Source organism: Mesoplodon densirostris, chromosome 7 (assembly GCF_025265405.1).
Source record: "Mesoplodon densirostris isolate mMesDen1 chromosome 7, mMesDen1 primary haplotype, whole genome shotgun sequence".
NCBI classification, from domain to species: Eukaryota; Metazoa; Chordata; class Mammalia; order Artiodactyla; family Ziphiidae; genus Mesoplodon; species Mesoplodon densirostris.
The window spans coordinates 31,842,306-31,867,653 of NC_082667.1; the positions used below are offsets into that span (position 1 = coordinate 31,842,306).

General features: G+C 42.6%; 1 protein-coding gene across 1 annotated transcript in view; it reads left to right on the top strand.

Annotated features, from left to right (window-relative positions):
• The first annotated feature begins 501 nt into the window (after window positions 1-501).
• Window positions 502-25,348, top strand: part of LGR4 (leucine rich repeat containing G protein-coupled receptor 4) — a 97,770-nt gene continuing 72,923 nt past the window's right edge. The window contains exon 1 of the mRNA XM_060104563.1: window positions 502-1,194. Coding sequence (XP_059960546.1) covers window positions 1,010-1,194 — 185 coding nt within the window. The 5' untranslated portion in view covers window positions 502-1,009. The remainder of the gene's footprint in view (window positions 1,195-25,348) is intronic.

Sequence of the window (25,348 nt, forward strand, 5' to 3'; positions counted from 1 at the left end):
TTAGTATATAGCTTAAACTCAAATATTTATGTCAGATTAAGAGAAACCTTTTCTCTTCTCTTCAAAATCTTTCTTCCATTTGCACAGCTCCCAAAGTCCTCGCCGTTTGGAACAGTGGAGAGTCATTTGAAACTTAACTGAATGCTGGAGGCAAGTTCTACTTTTCAGGTCATCCAATTTAGGAGATCCAATTTCTGCAGAGAGAAGACGACGAGTGGGGGAGGGAAAACCCAGATTCTAAGTGTTCGGATGCTTCCACCTTCGATCCACAACCTGCCACGCAAATCAAGCCAAGGCAGGGATTTTTGCCGCGAACCACCACCATCACCACCACCTTGTCACTCACGCCCGATTACCACGCCCCTCTGGTCCCACTCTCGGCCAATGGCGGCTCCTCTCTTTGCATAGTAATGAGCTCGAGACCTCCCCCGGCCAATGGCGCTCCAGGAAACGGGTTAGTTTTGCATGTACCTAAGTGATTTGCATAACCCAGCGGCTGGGGGCTTGGGAACCCGAGCGTGCAACCCTAGAAGGGAAAAGGAGGAGATTGAGCTGCGGCTGCGAGAGAGCGAGAAAGAGCCCGGGTGTTTGTGTGAGAGCCGGGCGGGGGACTGTGGCGAGGGGCCGGCATGGCTGAAGGCTGCGCTCCGCAACCTTGAAGAGCGGCTGCGGCTGGAGGCCGGGGACCGGGAGGCGGGTGCGATGGCAGAGCGCGGCCCCTGCAGCTGCGCCCGGCCCGGCCGGCTGGCCTGAGCCGCCGGAGGAACGGGGCTACCTCTGCGCTTCCATGGAGCAGCGGGAAGGGCGAAACTCCGGAGCGCCGCGTCCCTGCGCTGCTGCTGCCGCGGACTGTTGAAGGGGCCGAGCCCCCGCGACTGCAGAGAGAGGAGAGCCCCCGGCCCAGCCCGCAGGCCTGCTGCCCGGGGCGGCGGGGGGCGTCGGAGGGCGCCAGAGGCGCGCCGAAGGCGCGGCGCCGCGGGAGAGGCCGGCGCTGGAGGCGGCCGCAGCAATGCCGGGCCCGCTTGGGCTGCTCTGCTTCCTCGCCCTGGGGCTGCGCGGCTCGGCCGAGCCCAGCGGCGCGGCGCCGCCTCTCTGCGCGGCGCCCTGCAGCTGCGACGGCGACCGTCGGGTGGACTGCTCCGGGAAGGGGCTGACGGCCGTGCCCGAGGGGCTCAGCGCCTTCACCCAAGCGCTGTGAGTGCGGGCGGAGGGGGCGCCGGAGGGGGTTCCGGGGGGCGGAGCCAGTGGCAGATCCCACTCCATCCCCAGTGTCCCGAGGAGGGGGGCGCCGTCACCTCCTTGGCACCCGCTCCACCGCCGCGAGCTTCACAAGCTTTGCCAGTCCAGGTCCGAGACCCGTGTAGCTCTTTTTCCCAGACTTTTCGGGCACGATCACCACCACCCTCCCCCAACTCCCAAGTGCATGTGGGGCCGAGGAGGAAGGAGGAATCTGGAAACGCTTGCCCCTGGCAGCCTTTTCACGCGACTTTCTCTTCTCCCGCGGGCCCCTGCTCAGCTGGCAAGAGTTTTGCTGGCGGCAGGGTTGAGGGCGGCTAGAACTTGGCCTGAGTCTGAGACCGAGGCAATTTTCGTGGGGAAGCACCTGGAGCCTCCTGGGTTCCAGCATGTGGGGAGAAGAAAACACCTGTACCGCAGTCGGGGCGAATGGCCTTCCCATTTGGCCCTGTCCGGGGGGGGGCGGGGGGGGAGCGACCTGGCACCTCAGTCCAGTTCCACTCCGGACTCACCAGCAAACGCCTGGGGTTCTGGAGCTCGCAGGGAAACCGGGCGAAAACAACGGAGAAGGGAGGGTGGTGGAAATTGCAGGTTTCTCTGGGTGAAATACTTTTACCCAACAAGGCCTTTTAAAGAAGGAATGCTGACCTTAAGTACAGGATATTGGAGGAAAATGAAAGTTCCAGAGCATAAGCTCTGCCTGTCCCAAAAGGTAGCCGTTTTCTGCTGTTCCTTAACCAGTAGAACTTTTCCTTTGAGCTGCCTGAGGTTGGGAAAGTCACTCAGAGAGTTCTGACTTCCAAAACATCCCCTCCACAAACGGGGACGGAGAGCTTTAGACATTCGCTTTAGAAACGAAGACTCTGAAATAGGTGTTGGCAGATGGCACCAGTAGAGAAAGAATAGGGTAACTGCGTGCAGGGTTTGGTGTATGCTCCTGTCCTGCCTTGCTGTGCTGTGCGGCCAGATTAAATCAAGGGCAGTGAAAGAACTGTTTGAGAGAGGAAGGGATTCTGAGAGGCCTTGGGTAAAGGGAATTTCCTTTTACCTTACAGCTGCTGAGAGGGACCTCTTAGAAACAGACAGTGTGAAAGGAATAACAGACCCCGTGAAGAGATCCTTTCTGTGCAGGCCAGAGCGGTGCTGTTTCCAGGTGGCTGGTGGGAGGTGTTCTGCTTGCCTTCTGCCAGTGGGGTTTTTTTGAGTCCTGTGGCCAGTTGCCTTGGAACCTGTCTCATTCTTTGGCCGCCAGCCCCCTTCTCCATTTTTTTCCCCTTTGTTTCAGGTTTTAGTTACACATTTGAAGTCATTTTCCTTCAATATGGTGAAATTTAACTTTTCAGTAAAAAAAAAGTTAACTTTGCAGTGGCGAGCAATTTGCCCACAAAGGTACCCTACGTGGGAAAGTTTGGGTGGGAGTGAGGAGAAGTAAGGGAAAGAAGACTGGGTAGAGGGGAAGGGGCTGTTTTTTTTCCCCAAGACCTCTTCATACTTTTAGGGAATTCATTCAGGAGAGGTGGCTTTCCCTGAAACCTCTTTCAGGTCCCAGAGAGAAAAGCATACTTTTACTATTTTGACCAGTTGAAAAGACCTTGTTTAGTAGATGCCTTGAGTTTTAATGTGTAGACTTGCCCTATAAGGAGGAGGGCTGTTTTACATTAGTACCTAAAAACCACAAAGAAATTTTTATTTTTATGAGAGCGCGCTCCTTGCTATAGAGCATCAGGCATCTTTCTTTAGAATTCACCAAAAGTAGTGAAATGCTATATTCTCAACCTTGAGCCTTACATAAGTGACTGTTCATGGCTTGGGAAACAGATAAATCACTGGCACCAGTCCAGATCAGATTGCCTAAACTAGCATCATCATAGCACTTTCTGAGCTGTGGCGGTGGGCAAATGTGTTATATTTTCTTTTTCCCTTCGTGACCTGTAGAGTAGTTGTACCTCCTGATAACTCCTTATTTCACTTGAACACTCTTCATTTCACCCTTAAAAGTGTATGTTATAATGACGAGCCCTGGTAAAGGGCATTTCAAGGGCAGTATATTTGCATGTTGGGAAACCAGTGATCTCAAAATCCACGTTGAAGAGGGGCGGGTGCTGTGATCTGCCCACTCCAGTTGATCTTATAAGACACCTTGGAATCACCCAAGGTCTCTTGGCAAGTCCTTCTGATTTGCTGTCCCATCACAGCTTTGGTGGAACACAGGTACACACCAAGGAACTAGATCCATGGTTCCCAAACTTTGATTCACTGATTTCTAATTTCTGGAGCATGGACACCAAGGCCTGTTTAGTTATACATAAAATGATAATCACAAAAATAGAAGTCAAAAAGATGAGACTGTGATTATTAATCGAAGCTATTTTCTTGTCATTCCTCAATGGTGTCTTACCTTCACCTCACTCAGATGTGTACACATCCCACATTGGGACTCCTCGTTGACAGAGCAGGGATTTTATTTTACTCAACTTGGAGTCCAGAGTCCGGTACAAAGGAAGCGCTTAATGTTTCAGTGAATAAATAAGGACTTAAGGCCACACTAAGGGGCAGGATTGGGGCTTGGAATTCAGCCCTCATTCCCACGCGGGATTGCCAAACTCCACATTCTCAGCATTTAGCTTTTTGTCGAGATCTGAGAACCCAGAGAGAGGATACCTGCTTTTTCTCCTTTAGGCTCGTTTAAACTTGTTCAGCCCAACAGTGTCTATTTCCTGCTGAAAGCTGCTTTATCTGAGTCTGGGGGCAGAGTCAGATGTAATCCTCAGTGTTGTTGACAGGATTCCCGTGTTCACAGCGTTTGCTGCACCTGTAGTGCTTATTTATATTTTGCAGCGGCAGTTCCCGATCCTGAGTCACAGTGCACTGGCTTGTCACATTTCACCCTGAGGTGTTTTAAAGGAGGTACTCGGACTAGTATTAAAATTCTGAAGTGTATTTTTAATCAGAAGGGTTCAAGTTTATTCCCCTATTAGAGCTAATAAGGTCCCTCTTAATCACCTGCGTTCCAAGATTCTTGATTGAGAGAGAAAGGGATGAAGTCATGGTGGTGGTGGGGAGGGGATAGTGAACGTGTGTCCTCTGGTTTGTGTGTTACTGTCACAAAATTTGAGACTTGTAGATGGGGGTCACAAATTTCCACATCCTAGGTTATGTCTGGTGCATAGTTTTAGGATTATAAAGGCTGTTTCTGTGGCTTTGTGGAGAGGGTGGTAGGTCTGAGCCCTTGGTCATAGTCCTCACCATGACCCTGAGTAATTGTGTGGCCTTGGGCGAGTCATTCTACCTTTTTTTTTTGGTGACAGTTTCTTCATTTGAAAAATGAAGTCATTGGATTCACTAGATTCTATTTAAGGCTGCTTGTAGCTTCCAGACATTCTATGATTTTATAATTCTTACACAGTTTTAGGATGGCAAGGGGACGATAGCGATCGGCTGCTCTCGTGAAAAGATCCCAGAAGTATCTGAATATCCATCTAGTTGAAGTTGCACAAGCCTATTTATTGCCACTCACTTGGAGGAGGAGTTCTTTGTGTTTAGAAGTGTGTGTTAGGAAATTTGCCATGGAGACTTGTTACAGAATGCATGACTAGCTAAGGCGCTTTGCTGGGGTAGAATAGCCCTGCTTGTTTCCTGTTGGTATGGCTTCACACTTGGAAAATAAAATCACTCTGTTTCAGTAATTTGGGTACTGTACAAAAAGTTACTCAACGTCGTCACTTCCATATAATTAGTCATAATCTCTGCAGCCTTCACAGTGTGTGTATCTTGTACACGGGCAGGTTAGCAAGCTTTCTATATAGAACTGATGGTTACCTGAGGGGCTTTGAAGGGTTTAAAAAAATTATCTGTTGCTTTTTCTTCTTTGGGAAGCATCATCTCAGATTCTTCCCTAAGGTGTACTTTTTTTCACGACTCCAAGCACCTTTCTTTTAATAGTATTATTTGAAAGTATTTTCTTACGTTTGCTCCAATGTCAGTTGTATTCCCTGGCAGGTCAGTAATCAGTGGCTAAATGTTTATACCCTTTTTTGATGGTCGAGTTTTGATATTTTGATGTCTAAGTTACTGTCTGTAAATTTCACTGTTAGCTTATTTTCTGCGGTGTGTCTTTCTAGAGAAGTATATGTGTTACATACCAGGGAACTTTGTTCTAAACAAGGCCAGTATATGAACATCTTTAAGTACAGATCGTTTATTTTACAAACTAGTGAATTGCTGGGTTCTCTTTAAACACAAGAAGAAAGAGCATTCTGCTGGGAATATGGAGAGCTGGTTTCCAGATCTGTCAATAAATCACACGAGTGACCTTGAGGTGGTGACACACTTAACCATTCAGGGCCTTGGCTTCTTCACCTGAGAACAAGGAAGTAAACAACTCTTACTGCCAAAAGTTTTCTTTCTATTTAATTTGATTTTTTTTTCCATATATTTGTCCGATCTTCTCTGTTGTGTTAAGTATAGTATAGGTATCTCAATCCTGAAATCCCTCCCTGACCCAGGAAACTTCCCCAACTGTCCACCTCTACTGGAATGTATCCATCGACTGGGGAACCTGCCTCAGAAGGCAACAATGTGCTGGGTGTGGTCTGAGCTCTACCCAGAATTTAAACCAGTGATTCTCATTCGAGGCTCCTGAAGGCTTGTGGTAACCACTAATATTTTATGATTTTCAGTCCAGCTAAATGCTAATGACTGTTATGGTATCACAAGCATTTAATGTCCAGGCACTTGGCTCTTACCTGAATCATAAGGTAACATTTGACAGCTTAATCTCTTAGGGAAGATCAAAGTTCTGTACTGGTAGGTGGATCCAGGCAAGTTTGGGTGTTTTCTTGGCCTCTGTCAGGTTAGCTCTCAAATTCTTATTTTAGTCATCTTTATAATGGCAGAAAGCACTGACAGCCTGCAAGTTTGGATTTTGGTTTTTGGGCTCCTTGGTTGTGCTTATCCTTTTATTTCCATTTTTCTTGTCAGGAAATAATGGATATTGGTGACTAATGACTCTCATTGCTTTGAATCTCTCTGAATCTGTGTAGACTATCAAGCAAGTGAAGTTGTAAGAATCCTTTAGTGACTCATTGAAATTTTTCTAAGACCGTTTCCCACTTTTTCTCTATAAAAAAGATAGAAGTGGGGCTTCCCTGGTGGCGCAGTGGTTGAGAGTCCGCCTGCCGATGCAGGGGACACGGGTTTGTGCCCCGGTCCGGGAAGATCCCACATGCCGCGGAGCGGCTGGGCCCGTGAGCCGTGGCCGCTGAGCCTGCGCGTCCGGAGCCTGTGCTCCACAATGGGAGAGGCCACAACAGTGAGAGGCACGTGTACTGAAAAAAAAAAAAAAAAAAAAAGATAGAAGTTTCCATAAAAGCACAATATTTATCAGTATACCTGGGTTACAAGTTAAACCCTGCCCAATGTGCCTTAAACTCTGAAAAATGTGACTAATGTAACTTGATCAGACAGCTTTGCTTTTAATTTTTTTAAATGAGAGTTCATGGTTTTGTCTTTAGAAATGTATTATCTAGATTGCTCTTTAATTGCCTCCTGAAGCCTTCAAGTTTTTGGCAATGCCCAAAGCTTGTTCTCCTGTATATACAAGAACATGGATAACTTTGTCCCCAATTTTGTTCAGTGAAGTGTAGTTTTTCAAAAGATTCGTTGAAGATAATAAAATGCTTTAGTTTTAAATTCTGTCAGTGAAGAAAAAAACTAGGGCATTTAGCAAATCAGTACTCTTACACAATGACTAATTTGTCTGCCTTTCTAGACATTTCTTTTGTGTCTCAACACTTGATGAACAAACTGTAGGCCGGGTATCGGCTCTATTGTCTGAAATTGGGTAAGTTCAAAATTGAGTTTAGAAATGATTTTATAGTTCATATACATTTAGTAACATCTCAACTTTCTAAAGACTTGAGCAAATTACTACTCAAATACCCCCTTTAAATGGCAAGTTGTAATTATGTAGTAGTATACTCTGGATTCACCCACCCATAGACAAATATTTGTTATTAAACTTTGTATATGGCTGGGACTATTTTTAGTAAGTTTCTTATAGTGTACAGAAATAGTCTGTGTCGTGTACAGGCAGTTAAAACTCTGAATGGGTGGTTGTTTTTAGACTCTAAAGCACGTTTTGATAGTGTTACATATTTTAATAGTCAAAAAAGCATGCCAGCCAGGTCCCCCTCTGACCCTGCAGTAAGTCTACAGCAAGAATTGTCATTTTGCATTTTGCATCTCTTATTTTAGATGCAAGTGATTGGGGTTCAGGAATGCCCATCTAAGAGTGTAGGCTTCAGAAATGAACATTTAAAAAATACATATTTTGGTAGTTCTCTTAGCTTTTCTGTAATGAAAGATCTTATGGGAAAAGCACTGAACCAACCCTCTGTGGCAACATGTTGGCCCATTAAGAATATAAGAATATCCTTGTAAGGAAATATAAACCATAGATATTTTGGGAGGCAGCTGGGCCAAGACTGGGTATACGTTTAGATCCCGGGCTGGTCTGTTGTCTGTGCTAGTGAGAAAACATGTGTGGGGAAAGCATATTTAATATATTACAGGATATTTAATGACCCTTTATCCTTCATATTTCATTTGTATTTAAGTATTCCGAGTCAAGATAAGTAAAGAGTTGCGTAAGCCCCTTGAGCTAGTTTTTTTTTCCCCTCTATTTTTACACTAGGAGAATGCAGCCCCCCCTTTTTTTCAACAAAGCTTTAAATATAAAATTGACCATTAAAAGAACGAAAATCTCAGTGCACAGTGGCAACAGAATATTTTTGCTCTTTGAATCAGATTTCAGAGCATTGTATCCAGAAAAATCATGAGTTAGATTTTCCCTGTTCCCTGTACATTTTTAAAGTTTTCTCTGGGGGAATTTCCCCTCCCGAGTAGAGTGACCTAACTTTGACAGGGAGATGGCGCCTTTCCCTTGGCTCTGTGGGAAGCATGGCTGAGGAATGCACCTAGGATTGCTTGGGATCCCACTTGCCCACTCCGCCTGGGCTCTGACTGCCCATGTGGAGCTCTCAGTATAAGCCACAGCATAACTGAATGCAAGTGGTGACCTCCAGACTCCCCTGAAGAGCTTGATTAGAGCTGTTTTCCTAGGGAGGTAGATAGATGGCCATTAGAAGTCTCACTCTTATTCACGTTTCTTGTTGGGAAGTGCAGGGTAGGAGGTATGCTTCCGAGTTGGCAGTCTCTCTCTCTAAAACTCTGGGGACTGGGCTATGATGCTGTTTAACTTCTGTTTTTTCCCATATCCCTACAGGGTAAGCTTCATGCTAAGAGGCTCTTAGAGAAAATATACGACTAATATGGATAATACAAGAAGGGCTTGGCAGACTAGATTTTCTCAGGAGAGAGGAGACCTGTGGTTGCCACCACTGTGATCTACGTTGTCACCCTTCCCGTGTGTGGAAGCCATCTCAGGGAGCTTCTTTTTCTGCCTGAGAATCTCCAGAGAATCAGCACTATTCTCTCTCTTGAATACCTTACACCTTAAGAACTCTATCCCGAAGTCTAGCAACTCTTATGGAGGTGAGGGGAGAGAAGGCAAATACTGTTGATTAACCTTTAGGTTTCTTAATGTTCTTGAATACTGTTCACACGCTTCTCTGTTTTAGGCGCTAAATCAAGCTTTTGCATTTTCCGAATCTGATAATTGCCCCTTGGGTCCTCTTCAGGCTCTCCTTATCTCACATCAAGCACGTACAGAATTCTCATACAATTTGATCAGAGTTAAGAAAGGAGTATTCAGGGCCTCCCTGGTGGCGCAAGTGGTTGAGAGTCCGCCTGCCGATGCAGGGGATACGGGTTCGTGCCCCGGTCTGGGAGGATCCCATATGCCGCGGAGCGGCTGGGCCCGTGAGCCATGGCCGCTGGGCCTGCGCGTCCGGAGCCTGTGCTCCTCAACGGGAGGGGCCACAACAGTGAGAGGCCCGCATACCGCAAAAAAAAAAAAAAAGAAAGGAGTATTCAATGCATTTAACATTTTAGTATCATGTTTTAAAAGCTTACACGTGGATTTACTAACTGATACTTAGCAGTTTATCATAATCCCAGTTTTCATCCATTCTGTGCTACTGCTAGTTCATCTCATTTGATTAGTGGAATTTGTTTTAAAATCTTAATGTTTTCTTAACTTTGTAAGAAAGAAAATTTTTTCTTGTTGGCCTTCTGTTCTCTCCAAGGTCATTTTGAGTCCGTGGTCGCATAATCCAGCTTTTTATGTCACTATCTACTCTCCAGTCTTCTTTTTATGCGCCTATTTTTATGAACAGGACTTCAGAAGTTGTTTTATTTTTGAGAGTGTGGCACAAGGAATCAAGACCCCTGAGGTCCTAAATCTGTGCGCTTGAAGGTATCACTTAATCCCTTTAGACTTTGTCTTTTCCATCTGCAAGAAGAGGTCACTTGACTTTATCTTCAAGGGTCACATGTAGGAAACTTTAGCATGACCTGTTTGAGTGACAGCAAGGACCCATTACATTATGTTGTCATTTCTTTGGGGAGTGCCTCAGCAATTGTCTATGTGTGTTATCCCTTTACGTCACTTAGATTTAAAGTTCTAAACCCTATTTCTCTGGTTCTTTGAATGTATATCAGGTTTATAGCCTGTTGGAGACTTCACAGTGAGCCCTTGTGCTAATGGAAAAAAGACTCTTCATCTGGTAGACTTTTCATTCAGAAAACCATAAAGATCCTGGTGGAGAAAGAGTAATGCATATGTTTTTATCAAGATTCCTTCTTACAGGTGGTGCTACTCCCTTTCTAACAAGAAAGCCTAGTGGTGGGGAGTTACAGTTTCTATAGAGGAGAGAGCTTGGAGGAAATCATGCTTTCTTGCCTTGGTCTCTCACTGGGCATTGCTTCCCTGAGATGGCTGGTCAAGTTGAAGGACACTCTCCTAATAGGGGAACACAGCAAACGGGCACGTGACCTTAGCCAGTGTCAGTGTGATCTTTAGATAATAATTTTCTACTTCCAGACTTTGGAACACTGAGGATTTTCATGAAACAATGCTTAACTCTTTAAGAAGCCTCATGCCAATGAGTGCCCAGCAGTTTCTCATCACTGTCCATGTTGGGGATTGATAAGATTAGCTCAGGTTTGACAATTTAGCTGAGTTCTTGTTTCTTCATATCACCTTGTTTCTAGCAATATGCAGATTATGGGAGAACATTTTGTTTCAAGTACTTTGAAAATGATATTTTACTGGTTATTGGATACCTGTGAATTTTCTTTACATTTGAGACAAATGCTTGTGTTTTGTGGATAAAGAAAAGCTTATTATCCTTGAAGTAACTTTAGAACTAAAATCCTTTCTTTAAAATCCTTCATATTTCTCCAAGGTTATATGACATTCTTGGTAAGCACAGTTAAATCTTTCTCAGAACCCTTAAAAACTTTTCTGGGTTTTGATTCAGCTCTGATTTGAAAATGAATTGTAAATTCAGAGTAGCAGCTAACATATGCAAGAGTGCTCATGACCTATTTAGATTGGTTGAGTGTTTCAGATACAGTTGTGCATTTTCTACCCTGGGTCTCTTTCTTTAAAAAAAAAAAAAATGTTTGAGATGTTTTTCCCATTACCATCTTGACATCTGCCTGGTTACACATGAATAGCTTGACCCAGTCCCTCAGCAGGGAGACTACCATGGCCTTGCTTTCAATAGCCATGTCACCGACAAAGAAAACATATGGAATATTTCATTCCTGCCCTTTGCAAACAGTCTGGGGCTGTGAGGGCATGCAGCAGAAGGCTTCATCCTTCATGGTAGGTTGGCAAGTTTGTGTGCTAACCACAGGTCCTGCTGTTAGCAATCAGACTGTGTTTTCCAAAGCCCTATTACATTCTGTGGAAAGGAAATCTCGTGTTTTGGATAAGCCAGTTTCTAATATCAATTTGAATTAAGTTTGTATGACCTGCTTCTACGGTGGGGTTTCCTGCTTGATCAGTTATTTCACCAAAGGGAATTTGTGTTTGTGTGTGTGTGTGTGTGTGTATGTGTGTGTGTGTGTATGCAGGACGTTTCGAGGCTGTTCTCCCAGGTTTGATATGTGGCATGTGTTTGATGGATACACAAGTTGGGAACAAGGATGCTTGGTTCCCGATAAAACGTACCTTTAGGACTGTCTGCCTTTATGTTTATCTTCCTGTCAGTCTGCAGAAGGAGGTCAGTTGATCATTCTCATGCTAGCCAATCCCTGCCACATTGACCTTTAAGGCTTCTGTTGCGTAGCACCAGCTTCTACTGGGGACTTGGTTTCAGTTCAACTAGCATTAACGGCTTTGCTTTGTGGCATCTGAATCCACAGTGTGGAGGCTTGTCAGCAGGTGTGGCAGGAGAGGGCCAAGAACGTGGAACAGAGGGGTAAATCAACTGCTGTTTTTCTTCAGGCCTTTTTCTGCGTTAAAGGAATTTGCCCTTGGCACCACCCTGGCTGAGGTGGCATTCCAGAAGGAGAAAGAAAAAAAAAAAAAACCCTATGACACCAAAGATAAGAAGATTCATGACTTTGGCGGAGGAAATAATGACATACATTTCATCAGGGTCCTTTCCAACCCTTAAGTTACCCTAGCCTGAATTTCTAGTTCTTGTTGTTTCTTAGACATGCGGGCTGGTTTTGACAGGAGTAGATGATTGCTTGAAAAGGAAGTGAGCTCCTGTTTTGTCCCAGATATAGCCAAATATTTAAATGTATATATACATCTCATCTAGAAGGTATTTCTGATGGTTCTTGGTATCATTACTGAACATTTGCTGTAAAACAACATGCTAATAGACATTACTGCCTCTCACATTTTCTTTTTTTTTTTTTTTTTTGCGATACGCGGGCCTCTCACTGTTGTGGCCTCTCCCGTTGCGGAGCACAGGCTCCGGACGCGCAGGCCCAGTGGCCATGGCTCACGGGCCCATCCGCCCCACGGCACGTGGGATCTTCCCGAACTGGGGCACGAACCCGTGTCCCCTGCATCGGCAGGCCGACTCAACCACTGCGCCACCAAGGAAGCCCTCACATTTTCTTATAAGAGTAACTCCTTTTGTAATTCTTGATTATAATAGATTTCCTTTAAATTTGGACGGTTACATTTTAAAAAGTTTTGGTTATACAGTTGTTCACGAATGAGCCTATTTGAGCCCCTCACTTTCTGTTAGTGACTCCATATGTGTATTCTAAAATAACTCGTATAATCTCCAATGCTCCATCTTCCTTCTTTGACTACTTAACTGACCTTTATAACTACTGATTCATAGGGAGAACTCCCTTAAACCTCTCAATCTTAAAAATTCACCCTTTTAAGTGTACAGTTTTGAAATGTGTATAGGAGTGTAACCACCACCATTGTCAAGATATAGAACATTTCCATCACTCTCCCCTGTGCCCTTTGTAGTCAGCCTCTCTCCTCACCCTTGTCCCTGGCAACTGATGATCTGTGTTCTACCTTGGGTCTCTTATATTGTTTTGCATTTACCAGAATGTCACATAAATGGAAAGTAACAGACTGTAGTCTTGTGCCTAGCTTCTTTTACTTATCATAATGCTTTTGAGATTCTACCATGTTGTTGTGTAGGTCAGTATGTAATATTCCTTTTTTTTTTTTTTTTTTTTTTTGCGGTACGTGGGCCTCTCACTGTTGTGGCCTCTCCTGTTGCAGAGCACAGGCTCCGGACATGCAGGCTCAGCGGCCATGGCTCACAGGCCCAGCCGCTCTGCAGCATGTGGGATCCTCCCGGACCAGGGCACGAACCTGTGTCCCCTGCATCGGCAGGCGGACTCTCAACCATTGCGCCACCAGGGAAGCCCTGTAATATTCCTTTTTATTGCTGAGGAGTATACCATTATATGGATGTACCACAATTTGTTTATCTATTCCCCAGTTGAGGGACATCTGCCTTGTGTCCAGTTCTTGGCAGTTAACAAATAAGACCATTATAAATATTCATGTAAGAAGTTTTTGTATGAGCATAGCTTTTCATCTCACTTGTGTAAATACCTAGAAGTGAGATCCTGGGCTATATGGTAAGTATATATTAATAAGAAAACGGTCTAGATTTTAATGTCTTAGAGGCTTGATATCACTTATACTTATAGCCTCAATATATTGTTAACATAGTATACATGTGGTATTCGCAGAAGCTGTTAAAAATTGATTATGTTTAAATGTCTGTGCTTTTACAGGAGTAGAATTCTTAGCCTTTTTAAAAAAATTTGTTTATTTATATTTTATTTTTGGCTGCCTTGGGTCTTCCTTGCAGTGCGCGGGCTTCTCATTGCGGTGGCCTCTCTGGTTGCGGAGCACGGACTCTTGGCGCTCAGGCTTCAGTAGTTGTGGCTCGTGGGCTCTAGAGCACAGGCTCAGTAGTTGTGGCACATGGGCTTAGTTGCTCTGCGGCATGTGGGATCTTCCCGGAGCAGGGCTGGAACCCTTGTCCCCTGCATTGGCAGGTGGATTCTTAACCACGGTGCCACCAGGGAAGTCCAGCCTTCTTTTTGATACCTGGCAGTTAACCATGATGCCTGAAGGACTCGTGTAGAAGTGATACCAATGTGGAGCATTTTGCTGACAGTGAAAAAACTTTGAATTGTTAGTGTATTTGTGTTTGGAAAGTCTGATTCAAAAAAACGGAAATTTGGTGAGGAATTGCTAGGCCTACTTGTGTGTTTGGCATGTTACACATGGCATGGTTTCCATTTATAGCTAAACAAACAAAGATTGGAAAGGGTTAGGTAACTTGTGATGACATCCCATTTAGTGGGTGGTAGTTGGTGTTCGGTTTTTGTCCATTCTGTGGTTAGCATGGAGAGTTGACAGTTTCAGAAGAGGATAAGGTTAAAATGACAAATGAAATGGTGAGAAGCGACAGGTTACTACAGGGAAAAAAATCAGAATTGAAAATAAAGCATCCCGAAAAAGCATACACATGTATCAATATATGTGTACATACAGTAGGGCACTGTGACTTGATTTAGGAGTAACTTACGTTCAAAAATCAATTTACTGGGTAAAATTAAGTTATCTTTTATTTCTAGCAGAATTTTTTAAAAGGTCTCTATAACTTGATCTCCTTGAAAGCTTACACATTATTTTCTACGTTAATAGTGTTTTTCTGTGTCAGGAAAGTAAATATCAGTTGTGTGCCTTTTAGCTTGCTTTTTCTTTTCTGGAATTCCGTTGGATGGTATATGAGGATCAGATCCGTTAGCATACTCACTTTTTTGTTTCTTAAGGAGCAAATTTTTGAATGTGCTTCTTTAAACCAAAACACTGAAGTAAATTAAAAAGCAAAGTGTGCAGTATGATGGTTTCCATATAGTTGCCCCCTTTCACTCACTGGAATTTCCTGCCTCTCTTGTTGAAGATGTTTTTATAGGGAAGTCAGCATAAAAGTGAATCACCCATGAGCCTTTTTTTCCCCCCAAGGCATTTCATGGAGTCAACTTGGTATTAATTTAGCTGGTACTCTTCAGTTGACTTGAATACTGTGTTTTTGGATGGTGAGCTGATGTTTATTAAGCTGTTAATATTTTACAGACTGGATGGGTTCCTGTTTCAATCTATGTGCTCTTTCCTTTAGCAGCAGGGCTGTTCATGACTGAAGCTGTGACCACAGTTTTGATTTGGAATGTACCAGTCCCATCATGGAGAGTCATTTACCTGGTAACCTCTACAGGTTGTCTTCTTCTGGAAGTATTTTGCTGTTTTATTTCACTTAAGTTGCACTCTTTATCATGAAGAGCTTCTTCATGGTCTGTCTTGCCATTCAGATAAACCATCATCATCATCTTGTTATGAACATAGATGCTAAAAATCATAAATGTCATTGAGTACCAGGTACTAGGAGAAGTGCCTTTGCATGCATTATCTATTTAATACTCCCATCAGCCCTCTAAAGCACATGCTTTTATTCTCCATTTCAGAGATGGAGAAACCCCAGGGTGTGAGGGCACACAGGTAATAAATGAGGTTTTGTGGATGGGGTGTTGGATCTTGTTTTTTCAGACCAGGGTTCCTTGGTTGAGTGAGTTGTATGACAGTGTCCTTTAGTGCTCTTCCTAGATTCAGGCGTTTATCTATCTTGTGTATGGTGGATATCATGAACTGCTTGTTTTATAGATGAGGAATTAGTTTTGGAGAGGTTAAATCTGTCTGTGCTCTGCTTGAAGTGTTCTCAGCTCCTTAGAATGTAGATTTGGACCCTTCTAAATCTTAAAGGTCTCTGGTGCAGTGGTACCAAAAGTTTTGTGTGTGGTATGGACCACGCATCAAAGAGGCTATATTTACATACATATGTCCCCAGTAAGTATATAAATACATATATTTATAAATAAATACACACATATGTATATTTAAATATACATACATATATTTACAGGTACATGTTTAGAGACCAGATATCTATTTATTATTTGTTCAGCATTTCAACTACATAAATCATAACCAAATTTTTGCTAATATTTTTCTGACTTGCTTTCCTTTCTTAAAAGTTCACTTCTATTAAGAACTGGTAGAAGACAGTTGATCTGGCTCACATTCTCCATTTAACATGGAAGAAATCCTCTTACATTTAGTTGTATGAGTTGTCTAGCACCATTGGTAGCCCTCCAGAGTATGTTGACAAAACAAAGCAGGAGGAAGCACATTATCAGAGTAGATGGTCCTTTCTTTGATTACGTAAACCTTTAATACTTAATGAGACTTTTGACTTGTGTTGCTTATGGCTTATGCTTGTCAGATGGTAAGATTTCCTATACTTCTTCCTTGTCTATTGTCCAGTCTTTCAGGACCCAGTACTTTACTGAAATTGTATAATAGGAGGTAGTTAATTTGTAGAGGTGAATAAAAAGGTTTTGTGCAAATAATTTTATCAGTTCAAGCTATTTTCTGAGAGCTACTAATATTGGTATAATGGTTCATGGAATCAGTAGTCTTTCAACTCTAAAGTAATACTTATTGAGATAATAAGTCATTATTTTAAAAGTTAATTTGTTCAACACATTTATTAAGTATTAAGTACTGTTCTTGGTGCTGGGGACACAGATAACTGATGATATCTTTTAAAAAAATAATTTAATTAATTAATTAATTAATTTTGGGCGCTGCGTTGGGTCTTTGTTGCTGTGTGCGGGCTCTTCTCTCTAGATGTGGCAAGTGGGGACTACTCTTGGTTGTGGTGCACAGCCTTCTCATTGCAGTAGCTTCTCATTGCGGAGCACGGGCTCTAGGCGTGTGGGCTTTCAGTTGTTGTGGTGCGCGGGCTCAATAGTTGTGGCTCGCAGGCTCTAGAGTGCAGGCTCAGTAGTTGTGGCGAACGGGCTTAGTTGCTCCAAGGGATGTGGGATCTTCCCGGACCACAGATCAAACCCCTGTTCCCTACTTTGACAGGCAGATTCTTAACGACTGTGCCACCAGGGAAGTCCCATCTGATGATATCTGACAGCGTCCCTGCCCTCATGTAACTTACCTGGTATGGGGTGCAGTAGGGGTGGTGGTAGACAGTAAAAAATATAAATACAATAAACATATAAGATCAGGTAATACTAAGTGCTGTCGAGAAAAATAAAGCAGGATGAAGGGGGCTCACTATTTAAGTAGGGTTGTCAGGGAAGCCTTGAACCTTGGAGTGATTAAGGTAATCACCAATTAAGGGAATCAGTATCTCTTGGAGTATGAACCCATCTTAAGCAATGGCAAAGCAAGGTTTTAAAAGTTCCTCCCCACCCCATAATTATAATTTAGTTAAAACATAAAAAGTTGAAAATCCACATGCCATAATAAACTGGTATATCAGTACAGTGGCCTGCTACACAGCAGTAAGATAACCAACTATTGATACATGCAGCAGCATGGATAACTCTCAAGTGTATTATGCTGGGTGAAAAAGCCAATCTCGAGAGGTTACATATGGTGGTGATTCCATTTAAAACACTCCAGACATGACAAAATTATAGTGATGGAGAACAGGTTAGTGGTTGCTAGGGTTAGAGATAGGAGGACAGTGAGACTCTAAAGAGGTAGCAGGAGGGAGCGATGGGGCAGTGATGGCAAAGAAAAGTCTGTTTTATTTCGTTTAGTTTTTGACAAAGTTGTAGTTGCACCTAGCGCCCTAAAGCGAGGAACAGAGGTGAGAGCAGAGTTTTCCTTGAGAGTATTTTTTTATTTCACAGCCACAACATGATGGGAGGTTCTATTTCATTTTCCAAGTTTGTGGAATTGAAAGTGTCTATTTTCTGCAAGGAATTGAAAATACTCTGCCAGGAGGAATTGAAAGTATTAATTCTATCCAGGGCTTTGTTTCAAGTAGAGTAATATGTCCATGTTTTTGTTTTTTTTTGTGGTGAGGGAGCAGTTCCTTATCCTGACTGCAGTGTTGATCATATGAATTCGTACGTGTGGTTTAAAAAAAAAGGAGTGCATATAAAAAGTTGTGGAATCTGAGTAGGGTCTATAGTTTAAGATAATAATGTTGTACCAAAGTAAATTTCCTGGTTTAGCTAATGTATTCTGGTCATGTCAGATGTTGCCATTGGGAAAGCTGGGTGAAGGATGCATAGGAACTCTGCACCATTTTTGCAACTTTTGCTGAGTCTTAAATTATTTCCAACAACAACAACTACTACACCAGATCAGTTTAGAGTCTTGAGAAATCTTAGTAGAAATCTCACTCTTGGCCTCACTCCTGAAATATGACGAGGAAACTCTGTTTCTGAGGTGAGATAATAACCTGAGGTTGCAAAGCCCAAGTCGAATCTAGACCTTTTAACTGTCAGGCCTGCATTATTTTGCTCCTTTTAGAGCTTAACCAGTTTTATTTTTATTTTTTAATTTTTTTGGCCATGTTGCACAGCATGCCGGATCTTAGTTCCCTAACCAGGGATTGAGCCTGTGCCCCCTGCAGTGGAAGCACCGGGTCCTAACCACTGGACCGCCGGGGAATTCCTAAACCAGTTTTAACTGCTACTGAGCGGTTGTTGGAGATGATGTGTGTGTGTGTGTGAATTCTCTTCTACGCCCTGAGGCATAGAAAGTGTAATATATAAAGTGTGCATTAGGTTTATCACTTAAATGGTTTTAGCCATATATTTAAATAAATCCCATGTGCGTCTTCTTCATTACTGAACACTTGGTCCAGTCTAAGTAGTGTGGGGAATTGTGTTGGATCTCTGCCTGTGAATTAGTAGCTGAGTGGTGTTTTACTTCGGATGATTCAATATATTTGCCTTAATTGCTGGATTAACCAATTTCTTGCCTCCCACCAAAAGCACACACATTTGTATAAAGAGAGGATAAGTGAATGAAGTTTTCAGGACTAATTTTTGTGGTATTTAAGCAACAATAGTTTATAGAGTACCCACAACCTTAATTTCCTTTCATGAGTCCTATAGATGGGCTTTGTCACCATTTACACTTGATTACTTCATTGTTAACCCCAGTGATGTGATTTAGCATGCAAAGGCTTAATTATTCCTTTCTGGCCTAGTGAGAAACTTCCTTCCAATAATTGCCTCCACTGCCCTTTAGCCTCTTAAGCATTGAGTTTGTTTGGAACAACATGGCTGCTCAGCAAGTAATTCCAAGCTCAGCAGTGCCTGGAGCTGTCTTTGGACCATAATTTATACGTTTGACATAGTGACTTAGGCCTCAGTTCTTGCGTGATGTGCCCAGTGGATGCTCTTCATCAGAGCAGTGGTGCGATGCATTTGTTTGAAGTTGCAGGCAGAGAAGTTCATGACTAAATGGTACTAAATAATTCTCGTACAGTCTCTCTTTGTCAAGTTAATATCTCCTTATTTTAAGTGAACAATTATGCCAACTTCAAAAATAAGATTAGACTCTTAAAAGCAAGTACTTTTACTTGAGTACTTTTAAGAAGTGTTTTCTTAAGGCAGTCACACATTGTCATAGTCAAAGTATAGAGGCCATTATGTAACGGATCACTGTCAAGATGAGGCTCAGACCTGCGGGATGCAACTGAGAGGCTTATGAGGGGTTGGCAAAGAGATGTCTTTGTTTCAGTTTGTTTAGTTTTTAAGATAACTTTAGTTGCATCTAGAGCCCTAAAGCATGGCATGGAGATGCGAGAAAAATTTTCCATGAGAGTATTGTTTTTTTTTTAAACTTTACAGCCACAACATTGCAGGAAGTTCTGTTTCATTTCCCAGGTGGAAGTTTGTGGAATTGAAAGTGTCTCGTTGCTCCGAGGAATTGAAAATATTCCACCAGCAGAAATTGAAAGTATTAATTCTACCCAGGGCTTTGTTTCAAGTAGAGTAATATGCCCATGCCTCCTATAGACGCTTTATAAGACCTAAACTGTTCAGTGTCATTTTGGTTGGGGCAGCATAGTTTCAGAACTTTCCTCCCCAGGCCCCTGTCACCCAGCTTCAAAATTCTATCCCTTCCCATTTCCTTAAACAATATTAACTGCTCCATTTCTCTCAGAAAAGGTCTAGAATAACAGTGGCTTCATAGGGTCATTGGCTATTCTACAATAAAAATACTTGTAGGCCAGTCTGTTTTGGGTCAGGGTACACTCTTAGAAAATAGAATATCACATTTATCTCATTAGTTAAAGATGTGGGGGTTTTTTGGTTTTTCTTTTCTTTGCGGTACTCGGGCCTCTCACTGCTGTGGCCTCTCCCGTTGTGGAGCACAGGCTCCAGACGCGCACAGGCTCAGCGGCCATGGCTCAGGGGCCCAGCCGCTCCACGGCATGTGGGATCTTCCCGGACCGGGGCATGAACCCGTGTCCCCTGCATCGGCAGGCGGACTCTCAACCGCTGCGCCACCAGGGAAACCCTAAAGATGTTTTTAACGGAGATGTTTTTTGTATCCATAAACATTTTCAATTTTCGTGCTTACGAGACATTTTTGCCTTAAATGATCTGTTGTTAGGAGAACCAGCTCATTTTGCTAATATAAGGAGTAAATCGAAGGAGTACTTACTGAATAGCTAATAAAGCCGTTACAATTGTTAAAGAATTGGTCAGGAAGCATGGCAGAAAATTAAAGCCCTCTTGCAATATGTGTTCTAGAATACTTTGAGAGTTTAAAATAGTATAGACATTTGCCATTTGATTTCTGTAAGCAGCATCTCAAGTAACAGAATTTTGCTCATAAATATTTTCAAAATTTCATACAATGATTGAGATAGATTTCTACTAAACTTTAATTATCCTGATAATATAAATTCAATACTATTCATTTTAAACTCTCAGGGATGCTTTAAGGATTCATTATATTTAAGTAGGCATTGATTATTGTACAGACAGTAAATATCTGGACAGTGTTAAGATGCTGGACACCACTTGCTCTTAGATGAAGAAAATAAGACTCGATACAGTTTGATTTATTATTAGAGTTTAGGAAACTGATCGTCAGATATTGTCAACTAGGTGAGTTTTCCCCCTCCATTTGCATACCTCCATGGAAAAATAAGAAAAGCACCAAAATTTATCATGGTGTTTTGCTTTGTTTGAGTTTGCAATATCCATGAGAGAGTGAGAGGTGTTCGCTGGTGGTCTAACCTGGTGACGGAAGAGGGAAGAGGCAGTGCCCCTGCCTGCCTGCAGGGGGCTTGCTCCAATGGCTGGTTTATGGAGTTAATTTCTATTCCTCAGTTATTACTCTCCTCTAAAGAGAATGGGATGCAGTAAATCTGCCTGACATTGTCAAAGGCAAATATTTATTGGTAGCAGTGAATTTATTCACTCTCATGAAGTTAGTGTTTTATGACAAAAGAAACTGTATCCTGGGCAAATGTGTAGCAAAATCATTTTGTTTCCATAACCTTCTTTTCAACTAGAGAACAACTAAAACACTGCATGATTTATTTTAATTTAACAATGGTTTTTAATTAGCAATGATTTCATTAAAGTAGCTCTTCCTAGAATTGCAACATTTAAACAAGTGATTCTGTATTTAACAGTAAAGTCTTTGAAAAGAGCATAATGGAAACAATAATTTGGTACACATTTGTTCATGACCCAAATCTTTAAATTTCATTCCTAAGTAGTTTTGACTCTTCCAGGGCTCCAGAGAGCAATGACTCTTGTCATAGGACAAGCTGTGGCCCTGGAACCAGTGCATGTGCTATGTTAGTATTAGCATGAGGATTCGTAAGAATTACAGACTTCATTGAAGTATCTGAAATATAACATCCTTAAACTCTCTTACTTGCTGTTTCTTTAGCAAAATGAGACACATTGTTGTACATAAGTCTCTGAAATACTTTACAATGTAATATATGCACTGTTGAGAAAACTCGTATCAGGCAAATATATTGTGAAAACATAACTTCAGCCATTAATACCACAGACATATATTTCCAGATGCCTCATGCTCAGAATTGCTTATAAGCTCCATGGGGGCAGGAATCAAGTCTCACTTAGCATCGCTTTAGCTCTTCCCTTGCCTATATTTGTGCCTTGCACGTGACACACTCGTAAATGTTGAATAGATTAAAGACCTGGAAAGATTGCCTTTGGAAATTGACATTTTATTAGTAAATTAATATGCTTAGCACAAGTTTATTCCATGAACATCGAGTGTGTGTGCCTCTTGTTCCAGCCATGCTACTGTCTTCATGAGGGGAGGAGGGAAGATAAGGATGATGTTTCCTGTTTTAACATTGATCAAGTTCCTACCTGTGGAGAGCTTCACATCTGCAGGTTCACTTGATCATCACAGGAAATGTATAAGAAAAGTATTCTTTATCCCCATTTTAAGCTCAGAAAACTGAGGCACAGAATGCTCAAGTAACATGTTCAAGGTCATATGTTAATAATCTCTAACCAGGATTTGAACCCAGCAGTCTTACTCCAGAGCTTGTGCCCTCCTCCACTCTACCACGCTGGCTCACAAGCGTCCACGGGTGATCTGGTTTGGTGGAGAAGACAGACATAAACACAAATAAAATACAGCGTGGGAGTGCCATCGGGAGGGATGAACAAAGGGCTGTGGGAGCAGAGAGGAAGGGAACTTGCTCTGCCTTGGGGAGCTGGAAGGCTTCGCAGCAGAGGTGACATTTGAGCTGGGTCATTTAGTCTTCTGCGGGGCAGCTGCCTGAGCTCTGCCCTGTTTGAAATAAGCACATTTACAAGAGAATAGTGGAGCACATTCTACTTGATGGATTGGATTGACAGTTTGGAAGTAACTCCCCAGAATGATGGCTTTGTTAGGTATTTGTTCTCCAGGAACCCTACCTGCCACTCCCCTTCAGTGAATTGTGGCAAGAAAGCTGTCACATTAAGCTGCCACTCAGGATATTTGTGAGAGGGGGAGGGAGGAACAAATTACGGGCAGGACTAGGTATTTTCAGAACAGTCTCCAACCCGGAAAGATTATATTTCAGAGCGTTTAAAAATGAACACAACGGCCTTTTTTAGGTTGTGCAAAAAGAAAATTGAATAATGAAAAGTTAATTAGGCTATGGAGATTTTAAAAAGCTGGACATTCTGATTCTTATCCACTATAATATGTGAAGCTTTGTTTAAAGCCAAGATAGGGGGAAAAAGAGGCAGAGATGAATTATAGAACTGCACAAAGTTCTTATAGAGATTGCTTAACTGTAAAAATGTTTTATCTTTTTCTCTGTGATTTTTAAGGAGTTTGTAAGAAGCAGTTTCAATTCCAATTTTTTGTCTCTTGTCTAGCTGTTCGCTTTAAGAATACCTCTTGAGTTTTGCTGTTTCTTTCAGTGTGTATATGTGAAGCTAATGAAAGGTTTAGGAGCCCACTCTAGATCTTTCTAAATGAGGTCTGCTAACAGTTGTATTTCTGGAGAAATGGTTGCACAGCACTTCTGATCCTGCTTTCCACCCACCACCTTCTAAACAACCCCTCCTTCAGCCTCCAGTCCCCAAGCCTGCCATGCAAAGAACTTGCTTTGTTACTGATGATAATATTTAAGCTCTAAAATTTTAACAGTATTTCAGTTGCAAATAAATGGAAATTGTGTATTCTGTTTAATGTGTCTCAGAAAATCCCTGCTATTTTTTTTCTTTAAATACAAGAAAACAGGCGTGTAATGCCTCATTGAAAAAGGCCTGTAGGGGTGCTTTGTGCAGGTCTTAATTAAGGGCTTTGAAAGACCAAACAAAAGGAAAAAGGAAAATGCTACAGGGTTATTGTTATTCCACCCCATTGGCTCAGCTAGCTGACCATCCATTGGAGCATTTTGTCCATTTTGAAACTGAATGACACTTTTGTTCGTGATTAACAGAGGTGAAAGAAGCCAATTATTGGGCCGTCTTTTTCCATAGAGCAGCTGCTGTTAGATTTAACTGCAGGCAAATATGGCCTTTTACTACCACAAGGATGTTGTGATGACAGTTTATTTTTATAGAACTATGTGGTGGAAAACAAAATCTGTCTGACTCCTGTTATGAATATGCCCTGGAATTTATCATGAAAGGGTGATTTTCATGTTCTAGCTGTTCCACAGTTCTCTTTTTAAAAATCACATCTATGTGTGTGTGTGTGTATGTGTATGTGTGTGTGTGTAATACATATATGTACTCATTTTTAAACAGCTTTTTAGGTATGAGATTCCAACATTAAAGTTATATAAGATATTTGTTAATATGTATATTTGTAAGCTGCTTCAACTTTTCCCTATTTTAATTTTAATAACTCCTCACCCCTGCCCCCCCTCCCCCCGCTTGCTAAAGTTGCAGAGTAATTAGTGGAAGATGGAGTGATGTTGCCTGGATCTCAAGCTATTTTGATACATAGGCTACTTAGGTGGGACAAATGAGCCTCAGAGACCACCTACTCATTAGTTCAGACTTCAGGCCTCTCAAGCTTTCTGTAATAGGAATGTAACTTGGGAGGAATCTCCCATGAGCCTTGGTATTAAACTAACATGTAATAATGGGGTGGAGCTGGGGGAGGGGCACAGAGATCAGCCTTCAGGATCCGCCCTCCTCTGATACATACACTCTTAGATGATGGGGCAGGATGTGCGGCTTGGGGCACCAGGGTCAGCTGTGCTTTCCTTCAGTAAGACTTTAGGTCTTCATTTTTATCTCTTGAGGATTCTGGTGCAGTGGACAAGGCACCGTGTCCAATCTACTTGGGCAAGTTTCTTAACCTTGCTGAGCCTCAGTTTATTCCTCTAGTTGGAGTTAATAATACCTGTCTCTCAGAGTAGTTGTGAGAATTAAATGAACTGAGCCTGTTATGTGTCTAGCCCAGTGCCTGGCCCATAGGAAATGTGAAACTGAGTCCCCTTAAAACTGAGTCCCCCTGCTGAGTTTATGATTAACTTCTCTGTCCAAAACTTTGTGCCCTTTCTTGTCCCGGCCTTGTTCCCCTAAGAATTGAGGAGTATCAAAGAAAAGGGAGGATTGAAACTGAGCAGGACCCTGCGGGGCCTTCCTAGATACAAAAGCCCCTCCTTGTCCCCTGTTTCTTGTTTGTAGAAAAAGGCTTTAGTCTCCTAGGCCTTCCCTGAGTTCCAAAGAGCAAACTCAAGCAGTTACTAATCAGGGAAGTGAGAGAGTGCAGAAGCAAAGGAAAAGAAATTCAACAAGAAAAGTAATGACAGCTTGAACAATAGTTCAGCAATAAAACAGAGTCTTAGTTCCTCCTCAGGGGATATATATAAAAATCTGACACATATCTTTGAGTTGTTCTGCAGAAACTAGACCCCCACTCAGGTGGAGGATGGTGACTATGTGCTGACCACCAGCACTTAGACCCCAGACTGGTTGGAACCAGAAGGTTGATGGTTAAGATTCCCAAAACATCACCCTGTTACCTCACCACCAACCAGTCAGAAGAAAGTTCACAAGCTGCAACCCTCACCCCAAATGTTGCCTTTAAACACCCTCCTCCAAAAGCCAATGGGGAGTTCAAGTCTTTTGAGCCCGAGCTGCCTGTTCTCCTGGCATGGCACCCTGCAATAAATGCTGTATTTTCCTTCATCACAACCTGGTGTCAGTAGATTGGCTTTGCTGCATGGCGGGCCAGTAGACCCAAGTTCGGTTCAGTAATAAATGTTTGATCTGTGCTAATTCCCTTTCCCTTTTTAGGCTTGAGGAGTCACCTCATACCTAAATCTGAAGCCAGGGGGCAAGAGTTCAGTAA